The following is a 12,664-nucleotide window of genomic DNA, read 5'->3' as shown; positions in this document are numbered from 1 at the left end:
AAATAACTTATTTAGGTGCTAATTTAATAAGTATTTGATATATAATAATATTAATAAATATCAAATTAATTAATTTTTTTAATAACTAATTATTTAACTAATACTCATATTAATGAATTAATTAATTTTAAAGTATTCTTTAATTAGTTTTATTATTAATTATATTAATAATTATCTCATTAATCTAGGGTTTGCTTTTCATCTTCTCCATTTTACTTTCCTAGACATTTCTTCGTGTGCCTCACGTACTTCGCGTGAAGTGAAGTTTGACTAGTTGAAGTAGTGTGTTGAAAGAGTCCCTAAATAAGCTTTTTCGTCTCCTTTGATGTCGGATCGGAAGTCACGACGGGAGCTGTTGCAAAGTTAACCATCTTTATCCCTTTTGTGAGCTTTTTTGGCCAAATCTCGTAAATCTGTCGAACCACAGGATTTAGTAAATCTGAAATTTACAGCAAAAAGAGGAAAATAGAGGATTTATTCTACTGTGAAATTTATGGGCCCTCAAATCCCGTTTGGCTTCAAACACTCACTAGGTTGCAAGAGTGGTAGTCGACGAGTGTGCGGGGCACTAGATTGAAGCTTTTGTTCACGCACGCTGCACTGCAAGATGTGGGAGTCCAATGAAAGTTGGGGTCTCGACGTTACTAAAGGGTTCGAACAATTCACTTATGTGCATAATGAAAAGCTTATGCATTTTTTTTCTAATTATTCCTCCATAGTTTGTTCTGTAGATTCAAATTTACCGTTAAAAGTTAACGATAGAACTAAATAGGTACCGTTTTCAGGAGTTGAGGGAGTAAATTGGTCTCTCAAAAGAGTTAGGGCCTATTTTGATTCCTCCTAAAAAGTTGATGGGCCATTTTGATCCTTTTCTTGTGAATTTAATATAAAACAAAGAGATTATAGATCAATCAATAGATGTAAGCAAAAGAAATTAAGGATCAAATCATTATACAATGCATGAGTTCAAATCACATTATTTCAATAGTTGCAACCAAACCAAGAATCAATAAAAAACTTTCAAGTTCCAAGGTCTTAGAATCAAATCAAAATCCAAAGTAACTAGGAACAAATCACGTCTACTTTGTATTATATTTGGTTCTCAAATTCATTCCCTATAATAGGAAACAAAGTGTATGTGCAAACGAGGCCCAAAAACAAATTACAAATTAAAATTTTTAACACAAACTGATGTACTATGAGCCATCTAATTGGTCCTTAATCATGAGTTCTTGTGTTTCTCAGTTTATTCAGTATTCTATAATGTTACGATTATAGCATTCTAATTTGTTCAATTGTTATTTGTTATTAGATTGCACTGCACATGCGATTGTAGCTAGTAGTATTCATGGAGAACTAAAAAAATCTTTCTTATTCATTCAAAATATTTGATGCAAGTCAATACATAAACTAATCTACTAAGAAAATAAGAAACTAGCCTACATTAAAATAGGAAAAATATGCATACTATCTAAATAATAACATTTCAAATTTGAATATATACAAAAAAAAAATTCCAGCAAACAATCCTGATTTCCTTCCTTGGCATGAATCTATGAGATCCTAATTTCCTTGACATGAAACGATGAGTTTCAATTCTTGGATGTAAAAAATAGAGGGCTGCATTAGGTAGTCAACAATCAGTGTAAAACTTTTTGAATAATCATGACATGAATCATTTAATACATTTTGTTAATGCTATGGCATCCCTAGAAGATAAGCGTTATATGACTTGAATACAATGAGAAGTGTGCAAGGGTTGTTGTACCAATGTCCAAGTACAATGTTAAATAAGCAATGTTTCTCACATCATAGACAGATACGAGCAAAGAAACTAGCCCATGAAACTAGAATTAGAATAAGAACTTAGAATATAGCTTCTGTTATATGCAAATGAGTAGAATTAATGGATATTATGATTCATATGAAAATAAATATTCTATGCATTCACGAAACTATATGGGATTGAGAAAATGCTAAAGAAAATGATAGTTTAAGATGCAACTATGGTATTTAGTATGAGTCATATTAGAAATGGTACATGTGTGATTACAGATAAGAGTTTAAAGGATAAAGTTGTAGAATTTAATAGAATTGTAAATAAAATTAAACTTTTAAAGACTGTTGTAGATGTTAAGATTAATTAAGAGCCAATTAATGCTCCTAATTAACTCTCTCATTAACTCAAAAAATTTTCCTCCACAAATCCCTCATTTCAAATTCAAAACATTTTGAAATCTTTCCTAAATTAGCAAAACTATTTTAGGAAAGTTTCTATTTTTTAATTTAATTTGAATTAACAATTCAATTGGATTGAAAATAAATCTTTCCTTATGACATAACCCAAATTGAGAAGCTTTTATTGCTCCCATTAAAACCTCCCAGATCCATGTATGCCGCTGGCCACCATGTGAGCAATTTAGGATTTATTTCCTAAGTGCTTCTTAAGTTCATTTGGAAATAATTCAATTTATTTCTTTTGCTTGGGCCGAATTTTCCTTCTTGCCTTGTTTTAATTATTCCCCAATGCTAGAGTTTTAATTTAGGAAGAGCCTCAATCCAATTCAATCCCGTGAGTTTCTTCACGTAACAGCTTAGGAATTAAATTCCCCCTTATGTAATCCCCTCTTAATTATTCCCAAAACTCAGCCTTTAATTTGGAGAATCAAAATTTCCTTCCCGTATTCCCTGCTGGCCGAAATTCTCCCAGGTTTCCCTTGCTGATTTTCCTCTACTAATGTCTCCAACAGCTCACAAATCTTGAACTCTCTTGCTCCCTAAAACTGCAGCCGAAATTCTCAGCCATTGGTTTTGCATCCTAAGCACTTGGAGGTTCCAAAACCGCTGTTTGAATAGTGGAACCTGCTGTCCTGCACCGTTGGAAGTCTAAATTTGCTGTCCAGAATTCCTGTAGGCAAATTCTTCTCTGCTGTCCTCAAATTTCAGCAGGAATCCTCACTGTCCTATCCGTTCTACATCACTTGCTCTGCGCGCAATCATGCCATGCTTCCCCGATCTCTAAACTCTGAGACTATGAGTATAGTTGGATATGAGACCAAGAAGGCCAAACTAAGAGGATGGCTTCATGTTGTTTTAGTTGATGAAGCTAACCTTATGAATCATGTAATAGCAAGCAATCAAAGCTAAACAAAACACGAAATAAAATTAAAGAAAACATAAAAGGGATTTGGTTGTCATTGACTCATTAACGGAACACATCATTATATAACTATCGTAACAAAGTCTAAACTTTCCAGTTTAGGAATCAAAATCTGGGTAAGATGAGTCCTAACATAAATTAATAATTAAACAGTCTTACCAAGTCTAAATTCATAGATGTCAAATACAACCACTAGTAAAAAGCGGTATTTATGATCTAATTTACCGAAAATAATAAAATTTCTAATGTCATTAGCAATTCAGGTACATTAAAATGAGGTTTTCTTTCATTTGTGAATAACAACAAAGTTAAAGAAATATCATTGAAGAAAACCAGTGTTAAAGAATAATGAAAAGATGCGTGTGATCAGTGAAAGATTAAGTAAATGATAATAATCAAACATCAACTTTGAGTTAGACTTTTACTTTTCTTTGGTTGGCTGTATGAAGTAAATAGCATCCATTGATGGCATTGGTTGTCTTCTTTTGTAAATGTCTTCGACCACTGAAAAATGAAAGGAATAAAACGAAGTTACATACACCGCACGGGAGTAATATTACGGGAGTAAGATTACTTCCACGTCCTCAAATAAATGGGAAAAAAATCTAGGCAGGCATGAGATTTCCAAGAGCCAAGAGGAATTTCAAATTTTGAAGGATAAACTTCATTTTTAGAATTGACCTAAATACAGGTAGGGTTACTTTAAGGAAATGCAAGCGTGTAAGATTATTTCTTTGAAAATTGTAACATACATAAACATTTACTAATATGGTATAATTCAGGTAAAGATGCATTCAAGATGTGAAAGCTTGCAAATTTATTTTGATAATATTTTCTAATTAGAAGCATATGCCAGCAAGCATCAGAAGCTATCTTGAGTTTAGCCAAATCTACGTAGGCCTTAAGAAAGAGCAAATTCAGTGAGAATAACTAGCTATATTCTATGACCAAAAGGAAAAAAAAATCTGCAAATGGGTCTCCATTCACTTACATGAAATCCCTTCTTCAGTGATATTAGCCATCTTGCAAGAACATGATATGATTTTCAGTGTAAGCTTATCCATTATAAGTACCTACAACATCAATTATTATATTAAAAAATAATAAATATATTGAGATTTACCAGGTAAAAAGCATGGAATACCTAGGTATTCACTCAGTACTTCAATAACATGTATGGGCAAGTGAGGGTACAAACATCTTGGGAATAATCTTAAAAAAGTGCAAATGAGCGAATAAGTGTTGAAACTAAGATGCAACTAATTGAAGGCTTTCATGTAGAAAGTAAAATCCACAGATAACTAGAAAATAATTACATCCAAATATTGTCTGGATCAAAACATGCAAGTAAGCAACATAAAAAGAAGACGACCTGGTAATGAGAATCAGGCCAATATCCTAAGCATGCAATAAATACCATTAGTAATTACTAATAACTCCTAATTTTTACCATTTTCTTTCTTTGTTAAGTTCTGCTAATCTTCCAAATAAACAGTCCAAACAAAACGCCTATGATGGACCAGCTGAGCCGGTCTAGCCAATCAACCCTGCCCCAGCAAGGGCGACCGGTCTAACTGGTGGGTAAAAGAGCCCTGTAAGCCCCACTAGTGTAGGCGGAGGGCGAGGAGAGAGGGGACTCAAAGTGGATTAATTCTACCTTTAATTACTTTCCATAGAAAACCAAAGTTTGGAGAGAATTAGAAAGGTTTATTTAGGAAAAGAAGGCCAACTTGAATTCAAATTTGGGAGAAAATTAGATAGATTTATTTAGGAAAAGATGGCTGAAGCCACAGGATCTTAGAAGCCACATAAGAATGAAGTAATCTATTCTACATAATCAATAAAATTGTATTCACAGCCTCTGCATTTGGTTTTATATTTACCAGACGTCTGGCACTATATTTTTGTCAAAGAACCATTATTTATAAAATAAGAAATCTTTTTAATGTGAAACAATTAACGGAATTGTAAGATTTTATTAAGAAATTTATTTTAGCAATGAATTTATAAGATTAATGTTTCACTAAGTTATGAACTTAGGATTTCCAGTTTTCGTAGGTATTTACTTGCTTCTAGCATGCGATTACACAATAGATTAATAGAGCGATTCAAGACAATAACAAGACGATAGCAAGACAAATATGCAATTAACAATAATCCAACACTTAACAAATAGAACTTTCACCTTTGAGTTCCCTCTCGATCGCTCCTTGGAAGTAGGGTTAGCGGAGAATGAAGGTTAGCAAACCCAGTGATGCCACTGAAAGACAGAGGATGCCAGTGGTTTTGATCAACGAAGAGTTGGCCGGAGTTAGAGAGACAGGTGTTCATTCGGCAATCTTTCACGATCCTGTGGGTTGTTGCTCTTCGATAACGTCAGCCAAATTAAAGAGAATACACTCCACGTATTCTTCGACGGTGCCTTTGGATTCAAATCCAGGATCGAAGAAAGGTGATTGAATGATGTCAATTTCATCTTGAGAATTGTAAATGAATCCGTGATCAACTTCCGGATCCGCCATACATGGACATGGGAGGACTCTTTGTTGTGTGCCTTGGAGAGGGAGGCTCGGCGTTTGGTGGTCGGGAGAGGAGGGGCGGCGGTTTGGGCTAGGCAGGATGAGGGAAGAGATGGCTAGGGTTAGTGGAGGGGATTTGAGGTCTTAATTTCTCCTTTTTGGAATTAATTATCCAAATAGGGTAATTAATTAAAGGAAATAATGAGGTGAAGGGAAGAACTAGAATTCAAATGAGAGCTAGGGCCTCATTAGGAAAAACCATGGTGATGCCCATTAATGGGGCCGGCGTCTTCATGAGGGGAGAGAGGGATTATGGAGAGATTTTGGGAGTATCTAAATAGATCTTTGTATACTAGGAAAGTAAATAAGAAATCCAATTTAATTTATTGTTAAATCAGATTCATGACTTAAACTTTCCTTATTTGGATTTTTAAATAAGGAAAGTATTTGAAATTCAAATTTGAATTTCAAATGACTTAAATCTCTCCCTTAATTGCTTGCGTTAATTTAGGAAGGGAGTTGGAGCCCAAGTGATTGAATATATAATTAAATCAAATTTTGAATTAAATTCATATTTGATTAGATTTGAATGGTTTCCTAATTGGGTTTCATCACTTAGAAAGGTATTTGAAATTCAAATTTCAAATTGAATTCAATTAGGAAACTTCCTAAATGACAAGGGGTTAATTTAGGAAAGTAATGAAAGCCTACTTGATTTGAAAATCAAATTCCAAGGCTTGGCCTTGGGTTCGCCGGCGGGTGGGGATTCAATGGAGCTGGTGGCTTGGGTGATGGCTCCGGTGGAAGGGAGGTGGGGGATTTGGTGGGACGGGTGAGGGGAAAGGGGATCCGGCGGGCTAAGGGGAGGGGAAGACATGGGGGTGTCCAGTTGGCGGGTTGGGAGGTGGGGACGGCTAGAAGATAAGAGAAAAGGGGAAGAAAAAATTAAAGAACCAAGAGCTCCCATGAAGGGGTTTGTTGGGTAGTCTGTGTGAGCCTCTCCTAGGCTACTCCTCTCCTCTAGAACTCACAAAGAGACCATGAGCAAAAGCTAAATTTTTAATATCAATAATCATCATTCAAAATAACACAAAGACTAGACCTTTATATATAGGCCTCCAAAGCACAAAATGTAAAAGACACAAATGCCCTCAGGCTACAACATGACACAAATCCTTCATAGAGGTACAAGTGAAAAAATGAAAAAATAATTAAAAGAAATGCACTAAAACATTATAAAAAAAAACTATGAATCGTAGCCGTCGATCTACAATCCCGCCGATGGTAAGTATGTCGAACTCTTCGGTGGATGTCCTCATCATTTTTGGTTGCCAATAATTAGAGGCGTGTACTGAAAAGGGGAACTGAGTGAAATTTATGATGTGGATAGAGGTTAGTAAGTTTTTATTTATTTATTTTAAGCCTCTCTTTAGCTTTTTCTTTTATAAGGGGTAATTTAGAAATTAGTTTATTTTTAGTCCTCTAGGTTTTCTTATAAATACCTAAGTTTTATGTGAGGGAGGGAAGTCTTTGACGAGCATATTTTAAGGTTATCCTTTGAGAGTATTAGGGTGGATTCCTTAGTCTAGGAGAGGCAGGTGGAGAGGAAATCATAGTGGAGTCCAAGACTGATGTGAAACTACTAGGAGTTATTTTAGAAATTAAAGAGAAACGATTAAAGTGTTGCTCGTTACAAATTTAAAGCTAGCACATAAAATTCGAGTTAGGCATTCGAAAATATTAACTTGCTTAGGCCAAAGAGATGCAATTGAGATTAACCAAAACAGTTCATTCAAAATCAACGGAGAATTAAATGCAAAGTACAAGTAACAAAACCCAACATTTAACAACGAGAATTTCACCTCGTGGCCGTCTCACTCAAAGATTGGTAGGCTTTTGGCAGAGATAGAAGATCCAAGCGATGAAGGATGTTACCACTAGAGAGAGGGCGCCGAAGAACTTCGTCAGAGGAAAAGTAGCCGGTGGGGAGGGATGTCGTAAGTGGCCGTCGAGGCTCCAATTGTACTTTGAAAATTGTCGGTCGTAGATGCTTGCAAGGATCGGGACGACTCTCTCCAAGTACTCTTCCACGGTGGTTTCGTCTTCAAATCCTACGTCGAAGCACGGAGATCGTAGGATGTTGATGCTCCCGTCGGCATTGAACACAAGACCCCACTCAAGCTCCGGGTCCGCCATGCATGCTTGATGTTGGCAAATCTTTCAAAGAGACGAGCTTTGAGTGATGATGAAGGAGGAGCCTTGCGCCAAAAGAGGGGAGGATGAGGTATGAGAGGCCGGCGGGATCTCCAAGGGAAGGGGCGGCGGGTTCCAACAATGAGGGGGCTAGGGCTTGGGGAAATTAATCCTATTCAAATCCTCCCTAAATCTAAAATAAATTTCAGATCTAAGTGTATTTGGAGGGAATAATTTGAAGAGGATTTCAAAATTCAAATGCAATTAAGGGGAATTAATGAGCCCTTAATGGAGCCCATCAATAGAGAGTGGCCGGCAGCTTATAGAGAGGGGAGGGAGATTTTAAACAAAAGAAAAACTGAAATTGATTTCAATTTTGGAGGAAATTAGGAGGGAAAAGGGTTTGAAATTGGTTTCAAATTGAGGTGTCGTTAATGCCTTAATGGAGGCATCAATGTGGCTCCTCCAATGGTGAGGCCGGCGGCATGCTAAGGGGAGAGAGGGGAAAAACAAAGTGAATTGGTTTCCAATTTTAGAGCGATGACATGGAAATAAAATTATAACGATTCCAATTTAATTTAATTTAAATTTGGAATTCGTCATGAAAACTTTCCTAAATTGGAAATCCAAATTATGAAAGAATTTGAAATTTGAAAAGTCAAATTTCAAAGTTGAAACTAGTAGAAGGAGGGATTGGATGGGTGGGAGGCTTCGCCAACAAGTGACCGGCCGTGGCCTTTGGAGTTGGCCGGCGGCGGGCTCCTCTAGAGGCGGCGGCACAGAGGCTTGGGAGAAAGATTTGGGGGGGTGGTAGAGGAAAAAGTGGATGAAATACGATCGCGATGATAGAAGAATTAGCCACGAATCGAGGACTCTTCCAACGATTGGTGGGTCTTGCGGTTTGCTCCTCCTGAGCTATCTCCCTTCCCTAGCCCTCATGCAAGAAGAAGAAAAAGACAAGTAGTAAATTTTCATTCAAACATTCATTAAGCTCAAAATGATACAAGAGACCACTATATATAGGTCTCAACTCATACAAAGCGAAAGTACTAAATTGCCCTCTAGGCTACAATGATAAAATAACTCCCCACAGGGGTAAAATGAGAAAAACAGTAAATAAAACAAGACAAGAATAAAATACATCATGACATCAAAATCAAAAGTAAAGGCGCTGAATCGTGGCCGTCGATCTGCGGTTTCGCCGGCGATAAACATGTCGGTAGCGTCTGTCGATGTCCTCATCAAAGACTTTGCCAAGTTTGTTTGCCGAGTTCTCATAGCCTACCTTAGTGATCGCTAGTTTCCATGCCAAGTAGTTATCCACCAGCAAGCAAGTGTTTGGCTGGGAGTCTTGATGAAAAGGAATCTCAGTGTGACCTTTTCAGCATTACCGTGGCTATCTGAGAACTACAGCTTCTAGAATTCACCATATTCTTGGTGTTGCGGGCAGTTCCAAAGATCAGGTTATACCCTATAATGGTTTTCGCTCTTTTTCTAGCATTTTTTATAGGTTTCAACCAGCACAACAGAATCATTAGGTGAATTTACAGAGAAACTTGACTGGGAATTGGGAAATGGTGGAAGCCAGCAGTGATTTCTGTTGCAGATAGGGAACTTTGTGATTAAAGAACACGTCCCAATCAAGTTCTTTGTTTTCTATTTTGTTCTTAATTAGTGTTCTTTTCTTGAAAACAGTAATCTATTTCAAACCAATATAGGTGGCTGGAATACTTCAAATCATTGAGATTAGCAACTCTAATACCCGATAATTTTCCAATTCTTAATTTAAGAAAGATGCCCAAACAGTCTTATCTCCATTTGAGACTTGGAAGGTGCCGTTTCTTTGCTACTCTCAACCCCTCCAGAAGGATCTAATTCCTATCCAAATGCTCAACGTGCACTAGCATTGTCATCTGCTGTGTCAAGACCTTTGCATGAGCTTGCTGTGAAGGCCGTTGCAGCCAATATGATTAAGGACTGGCAAATCACTGTCAGGAACTCACCTTCTCAGTGCTGTTGGCAGACATAAGCAAGTTTAAGTACTTGTTATAAACCCTTATTAAACACTTCATTTTAGGTTGGTATTAGAAAATTTATATCTTGTATTTCCCTAATCTTTGGATCGTTTGCTGGTTTTCAAATTGTTTAGTGTAATTCTTTAATTACCAAGTACATTATCAGTGTCACTTTAAATGTATGCTTGGCAACAAATCTGGTAAATGATTTTGGATTAATGGATGTAATAATTTTATTTTTCTTGTATTTCCAACTCATTTGTTTCAAATTCAATCAAAAGTGAGAAAGTCCCATTAAGTCAAAACCAAGAATATCTCGATGATTAACAGCTCGGGCTATTATAAGCGTGTCACTTGTTATATTTACTCATAAAGAGGAATAGATTGTTAAAAAATAAAAAATTAGAAACAGGGAAAGAGTGATCCCTTCACCTCCATTTATAAAATATATACCACATATAACATAGTTTATTATTACATGGACAAAAATAATAATTTATGATAGCGAGTCAAGTATTTTTCAAGAGAAAAAGGATAAAAGAATCAAGCAGAAGTACCTTCCATCTAGTTTTTGAATCTTTTGCACGAGTTGATCGAAGCATTTCATGCAATAGACCTAAGGAAATAAAAACAACATAAACTTGAGAAATCAAAGCATAAAAGAAACAAAAGATAAGTACTAAGCATGCATAAAACAAGTTTTGAGGATAGGGATTTAAATATGCCACCATTGGCACAATTTGAAAATACACTTGCACATAAAAATAAGGCTTCTTCAACAAAGGAGGCAACTTATTTTCCTTGTGTTAAGAAAATAAGCGGACTTCAAACCTTGCTTGATGAGCATGGTTTCGAACCCCGCTCCCTACATGCAATTTCAATTTCTCAAGACCAAAATTGGTCTGCTACATTTCCCTCACATGAGATTTCTTATGATCTTTAGTAATATAGTGGCACAAGATGGCATATAAATCATGTAGCATGAGGTATTAATGATTTGGAAAATTTTCAAGCTAATTATGGTGACCTCCAAAAATACATTCCCCAAAAAATTATGTAAAATCCAATAACAAATAGCATATTCTATTCAATCTCATGCTCACTTACACTATCATGCACCATTCATTTTAGAAATCATCCCCCAGACAAGTGTTAACTCCATAGCACAGAATTAGTAGTCTCATAGACCAATATAGACCTCAATTGTCGCCAAAAAATTTTGGTGACTTGTGTGTCCAACAACAACAACATCAAGCCTTTATCCCTAAATGAATATTTTTTCTCCAATATTAGTATTGTGTCCAAAGTTATTATTTGAAACTCCTCTCTTGTAACCTTATTCCGGTTTAAATGCTTCTAGTTTCCTTCTCAACTTTTGCTTCAATAATGTATTTGTAGCTGAAAAACCAAAACCTGGTCCTGCATTCTCTGGTTCCTATTTCCATTTTCATTTTCCTTCAATGATATCTAATTCATGCCATGTTCTGCTCACTATACTGTATTTTTAGCTACGCATCCTGTATTTCGGTATTATTCCTGATGCTAAGATGCAAAAGGATTGAAGATTTTACAGTAAAAATAAGATCAGTGAAAGAAGGATTTCTGTCATTAATGGTGATTGAAGCTTCAAAAAAGGCTTTGTCATCCATAAACGAGGATGAGAAACTTAATCCTGACCGAATGGACTCAAACCTGCTTTTTTCCGTACGTCAGCTCTCATACTCTTGTCCCTCCTAATAATGCCATCGTAAAACTCATTCAGTTGTTTTCAAGATGGATACAAGAAGAATACAGTAAATCAAGTTTTCATGAAATATTGTATTAATTATGGCAGATTCCATTCTAATACAAAGGTCGCCCTTAGCACTCCTTCTGTTTCAGCGTACATAGTGAACTTAACAAGTTTTCTTTTACATATAGTGCTAAAATTACATGTTAACTCCACCTCTTCTATTTGTCCTCGAACATTTTTCATCTTTGTCAACTCAATTGTTTTCATGTAACATAATCGCCCGCCCAACAAACAGAGGTGAATAGAACGTAGAGCAGATAGGCAAGAGCAACAACTTACGATCCCGAGTTGCCTGCCGGAAATTCTTGTAATCTCCACCGACGGATGAAGAATCCGAATCAGACATCGACATTTCTGTAGATTACAAAGCGAGAATCTCCACGCCGCCCGCACTTCGCCAGATACTCGATCTAGATCGCTCCTCCACCTCCTAAAACAGCGAGGATTGAAGATTTCTAGAAAATCAGATGTGAAAAAGAAGGGGCAAGTCGATGAACGATATGACCCTTCTCCGCTAAGGTTCTAAGGGCAAAAGGGTTACCGCTCAAAGAGGTTTGACCTTCCAGACACGGCGGCAAACCGCTACGTCGGCTTGACCAGAAAGGAACGAAATGGAAACAGGTAGTTTTCCAAGTTTCTGCGGAAGAAGCGGGGATTTTGCCATGTAGGAAGAAGAAACAGGTTGGGTTGGGCTCAGGCCGGCCTTTCATTGACCGATTGGGCGTGAGAAGCTATGGCGAAGCAACGGAAGGTCACGGTAAGTAAATGTCATGTACACGTGCTTGGCTTTCTTCAATATCCCAAAAATTATCATTAGATGAAAAAAAAATTATGGTGAGGCAAAGTAATAGATTATAAGAAAAATATTTAATTTTTCATAAATTAGGTTTGTAAATAATTTGTATTAGTTGATGTTAAATAATTAAAATTTAATAATATGGTTAAATATTGTTGGATGCTATATAACACAAAATAGATATTGTTG

General features: G+C 36.3%; 1 protein-coding gene across 2 annotated transcripts in view; it reads right to left on the bottom strand.

Moving 5' to 3' along the window:
* Nucleotides 1-12,406, bottom strand: part of LOC110092603 (SNARE-interacting protein KEULE-like) — a 33,037-nt gene extending 20,631 nt beyond the window's left edge. The window contains exons 1-5 of one of the 2 annotated variants that reach the window (XM_028692482.1): nucleotides 12,221-12,406; nucleotides 11,959-12,109; nucleotides 10,445-10,503; nucleotides 4,152-4,233; nucleotides 3,586-3,664 (exon numbers count right to left, since the gene is read on the bottom strand). In XM_028692482.1, the coding sequence (XP_028548315.1) occupies nucleotides 3,586-3,664; nucleotides 4,152-4,233; nucleotides 10,445-10,503; nucleotides 11,959-12,031 (293 nt within the window). In that variant the 5' untranslated portion in view covers nucleotides 12,032-12,109; nucleotides 12,221-12,406. The remainder of the gene's footprint in view (nucleotides 1-3,585; nucleotides 3,665-4,151; nucleotides 4,234-10,444; nucleotides 10,504-11,958; nucleotides 12,110-12,220) is intronic. The other variant, XM_028692480.1, reaches the window with a different exon arrangement.
* Between the last annotated feature and the right edge of the window lie 258 nt (nucleotides 12,407-12,664).

This window comes from Dendrobium catenatum, unplaced genomic scaffold (genome assembly GCF_001605985.2).
Source record: "Dendrobium catenatum unplaced genomic scaffold, ASM160598v2 original_scaffold_211366, whole genome shotgun sequence".
Lineage (NCBI taxonomy): Eukaryota > Viridiplantae > Streptophyta > Magnoliopsida > Asparagales > Orchidaceae > Dendrobium > Dendrobium catenatum.
Note: the sequence above shows the minus strand (reverse complement) of the source record. Positions and strands in the feature narration are given on the sequence as shown.